Source organism: Triticum aestivum, chromosome 1A (assembly GCF_018294505.1).
Source record: "Triticum aestivum cultivar Chinese Spring chromosome 1A, IWGSC CS RefSeq v2.1, whole genome shotgun sequence".
NCBI lineage: Eukaryota > Viridiplantae > Streptophyta > Magnoliopsida > Poales > Poaceae > Triticum > Triticum aestivum.
The window spans coordinates 518,264,838-518,278,822 of record NC_057794.1 but is presented as its reverse complement, the minus strand read 5'-3'; the positions used below and the strand labels follow the sequence as shown (position 1 = coordinate 518,278,822).

At 48.1% G+C, this 13,985-nt stretch overlaps 2 protein-coding genes across 3 annotated transcripts; both read right to left on the bottom strand.

Annotated features, from left to right (window-relative positions):
* Positions 1–1,238: 1,238 nt before the first annotated feature.
* LOC123061935 (photosystem II reaction center W protein, chloroplastic) lies at positions 1,239–4,150 on the bottom strand. 2 transcript variants are annotated; one of them, XR_006429415.1, is made up of 3 exons: positions 3,867–4,150; positions 3,349–3,771; positions 1,239–1,407 (listed from the first exon to the last, which is right to left on the bottom strand). XR_006429415.1 is itself a non-coding variant. In XM_044485232.1 (2 exons), the coding sequence occupies exons 1-2, from the start codon at positions 3,925–3,927 to the stop codon at positions 3,443–3,445; spliced, it is 390 nt and encodes a 129-aa protein (XP_044341167.1). In that variant the 5' UTR covers positions 3,928–4,150; the 3' UTR covers positions 3,260–3,442. The 2 variants fall into 2 exon arrangements, 1 of the variants encoding a protein (XP_044341167.1); XM_044485232.1 differs by lacking the exon at positions 1,239–1,407 and having other exon boundaries at positions 3,260–3,771.
* LOC123061948 (40S ribosomal protein S15) lies at positions 3,260–6,570 on the bottom strand. Its single transcript, XM_044485242.1, has 5 exons — positions 6,490–6,570; positions 6,212–6,378; positions 6,025–6,082; positions 3,867–4,787; positions 3,260–3,771 (listed from the first exon to the last, which is right to left on the bottom strand). The coding sequence occupies exons 1-4, from the start codon at positions 6,490–6,492 to the stop codon at positions 4,539–4,541; spliced, it is 477 nt and encodes a 158-aa protein (XP_044341177.1). The 5' UTR covers positions 6,493–6,570; the 3' UTR covers positions 3,260–3,771; positions 3,867–4,538.
* Positions 6,571–13,985: the final 7,415 nt, after the last annotated feature.

Genomic DNA, 13,985 nt, shown 5'->3' with positions numbered 1-13,985 from the left:
CCTGGCCCGAGGACCGGCGGGCTTTTCCTCTGACGGGTCAGGGCTTGGGCCTAAAAAAGTAGGCACGGCGGCCAGGTCGGGCTGAGCTCGGGCCTAGGTTTTCTGCCTCGGGCTTGGTCAGGCCCGGCCCGAAGCCCGGCCCAGCCCGAGGGATGGCCAGCTATAATCTCAGTCGACCAAGAGTCAAGTAATAGAACATATAAAAAGAAGTAAAAAACAATTTAAAAGAAATTTTACACGAATCTTCATGCAAGATCTCACGAATATAGCATCGACTGAGACTTCATTAAATCTTAGTCAACTGAGATTTAACAATCCTAATTAATTTTCAGTTTGAAACTATATCCCACTTTTGATTGTTCTCTTCAATTTTTCCGAGTTTTAAAGTTACCACCTAGTTTCAGAAGTGAGTTACCATTTTGGGACGTGTACAAGTGGGTAACTATACACAAGGCCTGTTTGTTCCTTGAATTTAAGTGCCAACGTCTGTGTACATGCATTTGTATATACTACTCCCTCTGTAAAGAAATATAGGAGGGTAAAGTGATCTAAACACTTTTATATTTCTTTACGGAGGGATAAAAATCAAGGGACGTGTTGGATCTTACTTCGAGCCCCAAGGCTTGTGTGGGCCATGGATGAATTAACACAACTGGACTTGAGAACGGATTTTCTACCATGCATGGGATATCCCATGCATGCATGCTGACACATGCACTATGGTTGTGTACTATACACAGTACAATCAATTCGGCTTCTCTCTGTTTCTACTTATCCACTTGATTCTTTTTCATTTGATTTTCATGTTTGTTTATCTTTGATTCAAAAGTGTGTTTTCCGATCTCTTTGTATATTTGTGTTCCTAGGGATGAGAGCTATGAAACGAGACCAATGTCGAATATATTATAATAAAATTTGAATTTTCAAACATGATTTAACTTAATGAAACAACCAAAAATCATAGACATTTGCCTAACAGATTGTACATAATGTATTGAAATACCTAGAGATTTCAAATTGATGCACAGGCAACTTGGTAGCACTTGGTAAATTTGTTTCAAACATAATATTACGAGTTTATATTCAACATGTGTTCTTATCAAGTTATAGTAGGTTTCTTCGTGTTCTAGACTACATCACTTTGTTACATAGATTTTTACACAAATATTCAAAACGTTTATAAACTAGACTATTGGAAAAGTTGGAAAGATAAAATGGATGCAAACTTGGAAACCATATGAAAAGACATGGGTGGGTACTGGGTAATTAATCTCTGTCACAAAGCTAGCTATTGAAAAAGTTGTCAATATTGATGGAGAAAATGGGAACGCATGTGCATGTAACCAAATCCAACTAGATGAACGGTTGTACCATGCATGGGATATCCCATACATGGTAGATATGCTTTTCTCAACTGGACTTGCTTCGTAGTACTGGCAACGAGATTTGCGTTGAAGATCCAAACAACAAGTTAAAAAGAGTCAATTACATCACAGGTGTCTGAACTTGGCAATAAAAATCAGTTTGATGCTAAAACTTGTGAGATACATTGAACCGGTGACAAAACTTGGCTTGGACGTGCATCTACGGTGTTAATCACGTTTTCTATACGCACAACATGTTGACGAGGCGCGCCAACATGGCGTGGGACTCAATGTAAGTGACAGGAAGGTGGGCACGGGCGTGTAGCCTGATATTTTGCAGAAACGACCTGATATTTTATTTTTCTCATAAAAGCCACTCAATTTTTTTCTTAAAATAACCCTGAAATTTCACTATGACAATTGGGCCCCACCCGTCAGGGCGCAATACAACAGAGAGAAATGAGGACGCAAAATGTAGCACGGCCCCCAGGTTCGAATACATGACATACCGCCAGCCCACACAGGCCAGCCACCACACCACATACCAATGCTGTACAAGTGGGATTTCCACCCATAATGACCTATAGACAAGCACACACATAGGGCTTAAATCGGCTACAGTCACCGCATGCCATTTTCACATGTTAGTTTTTTTCATAGCATTTTGTAAGAAAATGTAAATTAAAAAGATTATACATACAAATAAATTAACTTAATTAAGATGATGTTTTTGTAATTATAAGAAAAATATTTAAGATAATTTTCATGTAATTCTAAAAATATATTCTTATTTAACATAATGGTCATGTAATTCTAAAAATTATGATTATTTAAAATAATGTTCATGCAATTCTCAAAACATTATTATTTAAATAATGTTCGCTTAATTCTAAAAGATGTTCATATTTGAACAAATGTTAATGTTATCCTATTAAATATTCAAGTATTATTTGAAAATGATTTTATAGTAAAAGTAATATTTATGAATTATTTTCATAAATTATAAAAATATTCATGTCATATTAATGTCTTCAGAAAAATATTCACAGATTTTTAGGCTGTATTCATGCATTCAGATAAATATTCATGTATTCACTTTCCAAGAAATATTATTACTTAAAATACTGTTCATGTAATTCTAAAATATATTCAAGCATTTACTAGAAAACAATTATATAATTTAAATGAATATGAACTTAACCGTATATATGAATTAAAAACACTATCATTGTAGAAATTGGCCGCGGTCACTGCAGACCATTTAAGCCCATCTGGGTCATTACTTTTTTTGTTAGACATGTACTCCCTCCATTCCCAAATATAAGTCTTTTTAGAGATTTCAATAAGTGACTATATACGGAACAAAATGAGTGAATCTACTCTCTAAAATATATCTACATACATCCATATGTTTGAAATGTCTAAAAAAACTTATATTTAGAAACGGAGGGAGTATGTTTCATTAGGGTTAGCTATCCAATCAACAAAACCTGTTTGACTTGCCGTGGTGGCTAGCAGCTTCGGCTTGTTATGATGAGGTCCGCGTTCGAATTCCTTACCTTTGCATATTCGTTTCCTCTTGTACTGTTTCCTGACGGGTGGGCTTCACTTTTTTTTTAGGAAAAAAAATCAAGGGGCTCTTTTGCGACGAGAAAAAAATTTCCAGACTGTTTTCGCAAAAAACAAAAAAAAAACAGGTCACACGCCAATCCCTGCCTTTCTGGTCACTGACAATGGGTTGTACGCCACATTGGCGTGCCTCGTCAGCACGTTGAGCGTATACAAAACGTGATTAGCATCGTAGATGTACGCCCGAGCCAAGTTTTGTCACCGGTTCAATGTATCTCACAAGTTTTAGCACCAAACTGACTTTTCTTGCCAAGTTCAAGCACATGTGGTGTAATTGACTCAGTTAAAAACTGCAACGGTTTAACACTGACATACTGCATCTTACATTTCTCCTACGTAATCAGTAACTCAGCATTCGTCCATGCTTAGGCTGACGGTAATTACGCAAAGCTTTCAAGGATGAGGCAGGCGGGCAGGAGGAAGAGGAAGATGGTGGTGGTGGCGGGACTTCAGAGGGAGAGGCCGCCGGACTCGTCGTCGTCGTCGAGGGTGGAGGAGTAGACGGTGTAGAGGGACCAGATGAGGCCGAACACGCCCAGCAGGATCCACCCCAGCAGGTTGTTGCTCAGCCCCAGGCTCAGCCCCGTGCCCTCCGTCGACATCCGCTCGTCCACCAGCGCCAGCGCCGGGGACGCCGCCGTCATGGCTGCGCTCGCCGCGGCCAGCAGCGGCACGCCTTTCACGACCGCCGGAGTCGCCGCAGCCGCCTCCTCCTTGCCGTCCTTGGAGTAGGCGCACCTCAGCTTCTCAGCCCTGGTCACCCTCAGCTGAGGGAGCCCTGCAGCCCAGCGCCCCAGCATCAGCGTCTCAACATTAACAAACTTCATATGGTCGACATTCTTACAGAGGATGACAATTGACAAGGTTGCCTACCTAGAGCTTGGGCCGGCCTGGCGGCGACGACGGTGGCGGCGGCAGGGCTGATCATTGCCATTGTAGACCTGACCCGAGCTCCGGGGGAGATGCAGCAAGTGAGAGCAGGGGAACCAACTGAAGTGAAGGTGAGCAAATTCTCTGGGTATCCCAGCGCCGTATATGTCCTATCCTCTTGGGTCCAATTGCCATTTGCCAACTGGACACCACAGGCACCTAACGGAAAAGTAACCAGAGGCTTGCACGGTGAAACGACATTCCAACAATGCAAACCCCACCAGAGTTGAGGTTGGAATGGTGGGCGACAGATCCAACACATCATCAAAGCAAAACCATCTACAAGTGCCATAAGTATCAGAAGGTTGCAAAGTGCACAGCATGGACAACGGACCTGGCACACCAGGAACCAGAGGATGCAGAGAGACAAACCAAGTGGGCATTAGCTACAGCCACACAGATAGATAACAGATGCTGCTTTCTTCTCCCAATTTTCCATACATGGGTTCCCACAGCTCCACTAGAAAGATAGACATACTAGAAGTTCCACCTCATGCTTCCACTAGATAGATATACTAGAAGTTCTTCCACCACAGACAAAACGGACATACACGGCGTTCACTCCAGGAAGAGGTACATGGAGTCGGCCGAGGGCAGTCAGGCCGCGGGATCCTTTCACTTGAGAGGAATGAACCTCGAGGAGTGGGTGGCGCCGATGCCGGGCCTCCCGTGCTTGACGGGCTTGTAGCTGATGGAGAACTCGGCGAGGTGGTGCCCAATCATCTCGGGCTTGATCTCATTTATGACGAAATATTTCCCATTGTACACTGCAATTTGGCTGCCTATCATCTCTGGTATGATGATCATGTCGCGCACATAAGTCTTCACAGGCGCTGGCTTCTCACCGGCTGGTGCCTCCCTTTTCTGTACATTTTTTCAGAGAAAAGGGAATGAGCTTCGGTTGCTTGAGCTCGAACCAATAAAGCAATATAATTGATGGCTCAAATCAAAACAGCATTAGCAGTGAACTGTTAGAACTTGGTGTCACGCAAAAAACTTGGAAATGATGAAAACACTCAAATCAACACATATACAGTAATACAGATCACGTCGTTCAACACCTATCAAAGAGCATATACTTGGAAGTTTATATCATAGTACATTTCTAGTTATTCATTTTCTTTTTTTTCCTGCCACAATAACAAAATGGATACTCGTCACAGCAATTAGAGAACATTAAATGTATCCCAGTAGAAGATGCAAAATAGACTACCACCACTGTTCAGAACTACTATACAGCCATCTAGTGAGTCATAGTGGTCAAAAGACCAACCAATAGGATATTCACTTGTAAGATGGTCAATAGATATGCATTGATATTTGATACTTCCATTTATCCAACATCAATATTTCCACAACCACAAATCCTAAACCAGAAGATGCTAGCTCAAGAATATACAGTATGTGCACTAGACAAATATTCATTCTTCTGTAGAGTGAGCAAAATATTTGAGCCCATTCAAACAGAAAAGTGAGAATTGACATTTGGAAGTTGCAGTACTCCAGAAAAGATCAATTCATTTTGCTAAAAGTGAGTGTATTTGCAACGATGTATCCAAACATATTAAATCAACAACCTGAACTGCAAATCAAAACTAGAATGAGTTGCCAAAGCATCAGAAAAGTGACATATAAGCAAATAATTTCAAAGATTTTATTAACAACCTACAGTCCCAACTTAATGCTCTGGTTGTTGCCAAACATCTTAGCGCCGCAAACAGTAAACATGCCACGATGTTTTTCTACACATCCTCATCAATAATAGTGTCAGTGAGCAAACAAAATGGACATTTCAGACACTACAGGCTGCAGCCAGAAAGAACGCACATCGAATTCCCCGCAAAAAAAAGTATCAAAGTCGAATATTTGGGCCGGAAAATGTAATTGATCAGACGATTCCACGCTAGGCTCCAAGCACACATGCCAATTGCTGAGTTACAAATCACATGCAGTCAACAGCACGTCCATCCAAAAGAAAAGAGACACATTCAGGCATGCTGTCGCCGGCAAGTGGCACAACTATCTAACACGGAGACAGTTATAAATAGCAGGCAGTTCATCACACCCAGGAGCAGAGAGGCAAGGGAGGAGTGTCCATTACCGCCTTGCGCAGCTTCCTGATGAGCGCCAAGGGCCTCCGCTTCAGCCCCCTCTGGAACCTGCAGCAACACCAAAGCACCGCACTTTCTTTCAGACAAACGAGCCAGCAGTTCACTCTTCCCTTCCCTTCCCTTCAACTTCGAGAGATTCCACTCTCGACGCACGCCGCTGGGGGGACGGGGGTGTACCTTCTGCGGCCGCGGGCGGGGAGGAGCTGGACGAGGTCGTCGGTGGACATGTCGAGGAGCGCGTCGAGGTCCACGCCGCGGTAAGTGAACTTGCGGAACGTCCTCTTATTCGGCTGCCCGGCGGCGGCGGCAGCGGCGGCCACCTTCGTCCCCGCGGCGACGTTCGCCTGCAACGCGATTACGCGGCGCACGGGTTAGACGGACCGGCGATCGGGAAATGCGGGAGGGTTGGTTTGGGGGAGGGGCGAGGAGGGCGGAGGGCGGAGGGCGGAGCTCACCATGGCTGGCTGCGGCTGGTTGGGGGAGGAGGAGTGGAGGTGGCGAGGCACGGCTGTCGGGGGAGCAGCGGAGGAGGCGGCGCTAGGGCTTTGGCGAAAATGGGGTATGTTTGTCCGTGGCCGTGGTAATATAGTTAGGACATTTATTTCTATTTTTTTAGGATATTTCTATTTACTTTTTTGTTGATGAGTCGAGCATTTATTAGACTGGTGAAGTAGCTTATTCTCAATTAGGGCAACGCTACGCGTCGGCCGGATGATAATTTAAAAGTATCCCTTGCCCCAGAGCGTTGAATAACCGATCTCACTCCAAGAATGTCAGCTCTTGCAACAAGGCCTCTATTGCAGTCACAACAAAATCTCCTTCTACTCGGGTAGCCTATCCAGACAAAGTGTGTTGCCGCCGCACACGTTGCAAAGCCTCGCCGTGCTATCGCGACAGCACCGGTGTTGCAACTATTGCAATCGATACTTGGCATAATATGGATGATGCAAACATTTTTCTTTATTTTCTGAACAATTAAAGACAACAAGGTAACAAGATGGAAACATGACTAAAAAAGCTCTACAATGCTTGGAAACAAGGCCTAGAGTCATATTTCACTAGTCTCAACTCTCAACATGATAACTTCATTAAAATGCATGGTACAACCTCATAAAGTTCTTTTTTGTTGGATCAATTCCAAAATAGTTAGTGTACGTATGGCTAGGTATACCTTTAAGTTTGTCGCTCTAAATCTGTAGTACATGCCCCAATGTCATATCAGGCATCCCCAAAACTATACTTAAAAGTTACTCCCTCTATCCCAGCTTGCAAAGACGTCTTGCATTGTGAGATGGAGGGAGTACCTCATAATCTACATCGTTCAATCTTTGTCTAATTACTAGATATGAATCACATAATCTCATTAACTCCTTAAGTTCAAGAATATAACATGAATAAGATTTGATCCATAAAGGTACTTATTACAAGAGGAACATCGTACAATTCAACTAATCATCATGCCCACGATCATAATCATGGTGGGCAAATCATAAAATCAAGCAAGAGAGATGTTTGACACATAGCTACTACTGCAATCCCTAGGCCCCAAGGAGTTTACTCACACATCACCATGAGAGGATGATGAAGAAAATTGTTGGTGATGGTGATGGAGATGGCGAAGATGTCCCGGACAACATTCCGGCGCCACTAGAGGAGAGGGGGAAGGGGGTCCCTTCTTCTCCTTTGGTTAGAGGGGTGTTTTTCTCCTCTGGTTTTTGTGGCTATGGTGATTTGGAGATGAGAACCTCCCCCCAGATGGGATCTGAATTTCGAGGGGAGTTTGCTTGTGGGTGCTAAAAATCTGAGCTCTGTCACCGCTTTTAACATTGCCGAAGATCCGTAACTTCGGAAATTTTGCAATTTTTATGACAGTCTAGAAACTTCTGGGAAAAGCCTGCAGTAAAAGAAGAGCTCTAGAAGCTTCATGTAGCCTCTAGACACCCCCAGACGTCCTGGCCTGGGGACGCCTAGAGCCCCTCGGCAACTCCAGATGTGGGGCCCAGACCCTTGGCTGTCTCTTGATGCATATCTTCGTAATATATTTTTTGTGGATTTTTTGGTACTTTTCTAGGTGTTTTCCTGAAAATACAGAAACACTAGAAATCAGGAACTGGCCTGGATTAGTATGTTAGTACAATTAAAATCAATGAAAGTATCTACAGTGTGTTTATAATTGATAGCAATGTAGCATGAATTATATAAAAAATATTGATATGTTTAAGGTGTATCAACATCGAGATTGCCAACATTATTCATTAACCATGGTTTCTCTTCACCAGGCTTGTTGTGCGGCGACCTCCTCTTTGTCCTTATGTAGCTGCAGATGGGCGGGCACGGTGGCCTGCCTAATGGCCTACATGGCTCTGATTGTGGGGTCATCCCCCGGCAAGGGTGTGCTGAGTAGTCGCAGTGCCTCATGTGCAACGATCGGCGGGGTCGTTGTTGGTGCGGCGAAGTTCGAGGGACTGGCTCTAGGGATCATGAACCCCGGGGTTTCGGTGCATGGGGCGGTGAAGCTGAGAGGATTCCGCTGGAGTTGAGAGCTGCTGGGTGCTGAAGACCGGTTGGCGTCGCTTCCGGAACCTCCAAGCAAAAATGAAAACAAATGTTTGAAATTTAGAAAACTGTTCAACTTTGATAAGAGATCTGGTATTCAATAACGCGCAATCACACTTATGCATATGGGTGTGGCTAGGTCTCAGCCCAGTACATACCATGTAAGAAAGAAAAAATAAAATTTTACACCAATCTTAATGTATGATCTCATGAATATAGCATCGACTGAGACATAACTACAATATTAGCTTCAAATTATATATTACCAGATTTTTTGAATTAATAGTGACCGTGGAATGAAAACTGATGGCCTACGTTTGGAACCAACCTTTTTCTATCGCTTCTTCAGGGCCTCTTTTCGCCCAAAGAAACCTGCAGGTAGGCTTCCAATCCTGAAGTTACATTTGCTCTGCTCAGTACTCGTGCATTTCTGCTCTGTCACCCCCGTTGCACATAGGTTCACGTTACCCCTAGCCGTAGGCAATCTATCCTTTGCTTCATGTTGCCAACCCGGCCCTGATCAAAAGAAAGCTCTCTCTGGCAAAGATGTCGTGTGAAATCTCAGCCTCGCAAGTATTCTTGCCTTGCACCCAGTGCCACCGCCCACTGCATGCCCCAAAACGATGCTTCACACGCACACATTTCATCGATCCCATTCCTTTCTCCTCCTCATCTCATCTCAGTGCCAATTCATCCTCGCCGTGCATCGGATCATCACGTCAGATCATCGGTCCACCGTAGGCATGCATTACTGACACCCTTCCAGATAACACCGATTTCACCGCAAGATCGCCGGCCGGCCAGCCACTGAGTGAGTCCGGTGAAGCTTAGCTACAGGCTCCTGGCCGTCGTACACGGAGGTGGTCGGCAGGGCGGCCATGGGCGTCCGCATCTTCGAGGACCTGGGCACGATCGAGAGCCGGCTGCTGCGGCTGGAGGTGGTGGTGCTGCTGAGCGCGATGGTGCTGGCGGCGCTGGTGCTCTACGGCTCCACCCGGCGCCGGAGCAGCGACCGGCTCCTCCGCGGCGTCATGTGGATGGCCTACTCGCTCTCCTACGTCGTCGTCACCTACGCCGTCGGCATCATCCAGGACGGGCCCTTCCACGGCGAGACCTTCGTGCTGTGGGCGGCGGCGCTGCTGCTCATCCAGGCCAGCGCGTACGCGGCGCCCGTGCACAGCCGCCGCGACGTCGACCAGCGCAAGAAGCTGCTGCTGCAGCACGTCCTCCAGACGGCGCTCGTGCTCTGGCTCGTCCTCAACGCCACCGGCACCAACGCCAGCTACCGCGCCGCCATCTGGGCCTTCTGGAGCCTCAACGTGCTCAAGACCGCCGCCAAGATCGTCGAGATGATCAAGGCCAGCCTCCCCGACCGCTCCGTCAAGGTCGTCGCCGAGTACATGGACGTCGAGGAGTCCCTCGCCGCCACCGCCGCCGACCAGCGGCCGCCCGACCCCGGGACCATGGCCGGGTACAAGTACCTCTTCCACGGCGAGGACACCATGGAGCTCAACCACGAGTTCGGCCGCCTGTCCCGGGAGGAGATCCTGGTGCAGAGCACCTGCAAGTCCGTCGTCACCATCGACCAGGTCTACCGATGGATCGACGTGCAGGGGTACAGCGACGTCGAGAAGGACATGGCCAAGGACTTCTGCCTCGCCTTCGCGCTCTTCAAGCTGCTCAAGCGCCGCTTCTATGGCTACGTCCCGGCGGAGGCTGGCTCGGCCAAGGCACTGAGCCTCGTCCTGGACGGCCTCATCCACCAGCAGCACCCGCAGTCGCACCACCACAACCACCACCGGGACATCGCCACCGGCCCCGACGCCGCGTTCCGGGTCGTCGAGGCGGAGCTGGCCTTCCTCTACGACTTCTTCTACACCCGGAACATCGTGCTGGTGGGCGTCAGGACGTACATCTGCATCGCCGTCGTCGTGCTGGCGCTCACCATGTGGACGGCCTTCTTCGGCACGCTCGGCCCCGACTACCGCCGCCTCCGGATCGGCGTCAAGGACCTCGACCGCTCCGTCACGGTGGTGGTGATCGTGATCACCGCGGCGCTCGAGATGTGCCAGGCGCTGGCGGCCTTCTCCAACAACTGGAGGTACATCAAGACGGTGTACCGCTGCGTGCGCGACGGCCAGCCCTGGCAGAAGAAGCGGCGCGGCGGGCACCTCTGGTGGAAGGAGAGCCTCGCGCCACCGGACGCGAGGTACTGGGAGGACAAGATCGGGGAGTACGTGCTGCTCAAGCGCTTCGCGCACCGCCCGCTCAACCTGCTGTCGTGGCTGACGCTCTTCCTGGTGGAGCCGCGGCGGCAGGGGCAGAAGCGGGAGCAGAGGAAGGAGCTGCCGCCGCCGGTCCGGCGCGCCGTGCTCGTCTCGCTCAAGACGAGCCGGGGACACCTCACCAATGGCGTCACAGCATTGCGGAGGCACGGCCTGCTTCCGCGGCTGGCGTGGGCGTGCGAGTTCTCCAAGGCCACCGACCAGATCCTGGTGTGGCACATCGCCACCACGCGCTGCGACTGGGACAGGCGTCGCCGCGGCGGCCAACGCGGCGACGACGACCGCACCGACGAGCACCGGCTGGTGGCGACGAAGCTGTCCAACTACTGCGCGTACCTGGTGTCGTTCGTGCCGGAGATGCTGCCGGACCCGAGCTACAACGCGGAGCAGATCTTCGACACGGTGGTGCGGCAGACGCGGTGCCACCTCGCCGGCTGCAAGAACAAGGACGACATCCTCGCGAGGCTGCACAAGATCGAGGCCGACGAGCAGAAGTACATGGAGGGCGTGGAGGCCGGCGGCGGCGCGGAGGAGAGGGCGGGGAGCAGCACCATCGTGGAGAAGGCGGCGCTGCTGGGCGGGCAGCTCGGGGCGGCCGTGGGCGAGGACGACAGGCGGCGGTGGGCGGTGCTGGCCGAGTTCTGGGCGGAGCTCCTGCTGTTCCTCGCGCCGTCGGACAACGTGGACATCCACGCCGAGGTGCTCGGCGCCGGCGGCGAGTTCATGACGCAGCTGTGGGCGCTGCTCGCCCACGCCGGCGTGCTCGACCGCCCGGCAGCCGGCGCCGCCGCGCCGCGTGATCGGGTTTAGCTCCGAGCGAGCAGGAACGCACGCTGCCCGCCCGTTGCGAGTGCGACGCCGTTGTAGTTGGGCAGTTCGCTTCAGTGAGTGTCACGTCGCGGTGATCGGAACTAGACGCGTTTTTAGTTGGAAAGAGAAGGTTGCTGATGTGTCTCTCTCGCCGCCGTTCCACGATTCCGGCGGACGTGGGCATCTCTACCACATACAAGATGATAGTTGCCGAGGTCTTGTCAGAAAGATACTGATCTAAACGCAAAGTACCATGAACTCAGTCATATTTAGCATTTTTGTGTAACAAGGCGATCATATTTTTTTTGTGACAAGATGATCATAATTCAATTCATATGTTATAGATACTCTCTGGTGAGTAGATAGCAGTTTTTTTTTTTGAATCGCACGGATTATTAAGGGCTTTTATCATTCGGGCTTGCTAAAAGTCAGTCGACCGAGATTTAACCAAGTCTCAGTTGACCATGCAACATTTTGTTCAACATTTGCAACTTTTTTTCTACTGTTTTGCAACATCTGTCTTGTTAGTTGTAGCATGTTGTCCCTCATCGTCTCACCAGTTGTAACATCCATTATTGACGATTGTAGCATTTTAATCACACCGGTTGCAGCATCAACTGTCACTGATTGCAAAACTGTCGCAACATTTTTCCATAATCGTTTTAGCATCTAACCATGCTGCTTGCAACAAAACAACTACGCTGACGTTACTCGATCGAGACTTTCTTAAGTCTCAGTCGACCGAGTTCTAGACAAACCCTTTATCATTTATGCCACTGGTTATGTCCCATTACTCATTTTTGCCACTAGGTATTTTAACTGCTAAGAAAATGTCATCTCTTTGTTAGGCGCATGCTAAAAAATGCCACTGGACACCATTATTGTCACCTCAAATCTCGTTTATCATGTTATACTAACCAAAATACCTATGTGCCAACATGTAAGCTCTTCCTCTATCTCACTACAATGAAGTGTGGGCCCACTTGATCCCAACAACGTCGTTATTTTCCTCTAAAATTATTCGCTTTCTTACTCCTGAGAAGTGGGGCCCACTCTTTATCATGTGAGATAGAGAGAGCTGACATGTGGGTCTAGGGGTATTTTTATCATATAACATGGTCAACGGGTTTGACCTGACAATAACGATGTCTAATGACATTTTTGAGCAAACATGTAATGGAATGATGACATTTTTTTTGGATATACAATGGCATTCTTTAGCACGCATCTAACGGAACGGTGGTATTTTTTAGCAGTTGTAACTCTAATGACAAAACTGAGTAGTGGGACACAAATAGTGGCATAAATGATAAAAAAAACCTTATATTAATCAATAAAACAAAGTACAATTGCACACATACATGCGAAAACTATCAGAAAGACCGAGTCATGACATATGTCTAGGAAACATTGCAGAAAGAACTCCACACAAAAGATTACAAATAAGTTTATTGGAGTCCCTACAAACAACCAAATCGGAAATGGCCGCTGACCACCAGTGCCGTTGAGACGCACATCGAGGGAAGATGCGGAGCACCAGCAAACCAAAATCCAGGCCAACGCCATAGCCTTGTAGGCATTGTGAGCCAAATACCGGACTTGCAGAACTTGCACTCGACGATGTGGCGTGTCGACCGAGGATGTTCCCCGCGACGACCTGGATCCAGATCTAACGCATTCGGCCGTTGTCGGGGAAGAACGTCAAATCTGCTGCCGTCGAGCCACCAATCTTGTACCAACACCAATCTGTCCCACTTGTCAGCGCCACCATGAGAGACAACAACCGTCAAACACAAGAAACATAAGGCCTACTGGTCCGAATGAACGGCAAGCAAACGAGACCATCGACTCAACAGCGTCGCCGCAGAGAACTTTGCCGTGGTGAGGAAGAGACTGAGGTCACCTTATTTGATGCGGCACCAACCTCGCCAAATTGGCGCTACTAGACGAAGCCGAAGCCCTAAATCAATGAAACAACAGGGAGAGAAAACAGGAGCCCACCCTCTCCACCAGCCGCCGGAGCAGCGGACAGAGAGGGGTGGAGATCGCGTTCTCGCTGGCGCCAAGAAAGACAGGAACTGTCGTCCCTGTCACAAAGTAACATAGCAAAGCAGTTTTTGTGTGATTGGCTTGGAGTAGATAGCAGTTACGTGTAAAAAAAGTAGATAGCAGTTTGGCAAGACAAATGGTTGTTGCTTCCACCACTATGCGCGTACAAGCACAAAATGCTCTCTAGTCGGGTGCTCGACTTCATGCATTCAACGATCGACCACACATGATGTTTGACGGGCATGGTTAAA

Coding starts and splice junctions, on each gene's coding strand:
- LOC123061935 (XM_044485232.1), bottom strand. CDS start 3,927: ATGGCAATGATCAGCCCTGCCGCCGCCACCGTCGTCGCCGCCAGGCCG. Junction 3,772..3,866: donor CAGGCCGGCCCAAGCTCTAG/GTAGGCAACCTT, acceptor GCTGGGCTGCAG/GGCTCCCTCAGCTGAGGGTG.
- LOC123061948 (XM_044485242.1), bottom strand. Junction 6,083..6,211: donor CCCGCCCGCGGCCGCAGAAG/GTACACCCCCGT, acceptor GTGTTGCTGCAG/GTTCCAGAGGGGGCTGAAGC. Junction 4,788..6,024: donor TCAGGAAGCTGCGCAAGGCG/GTAATGGACACT, acceptor AAAAATGTACAG/AAAAGGGAGGCACCAGCCGG.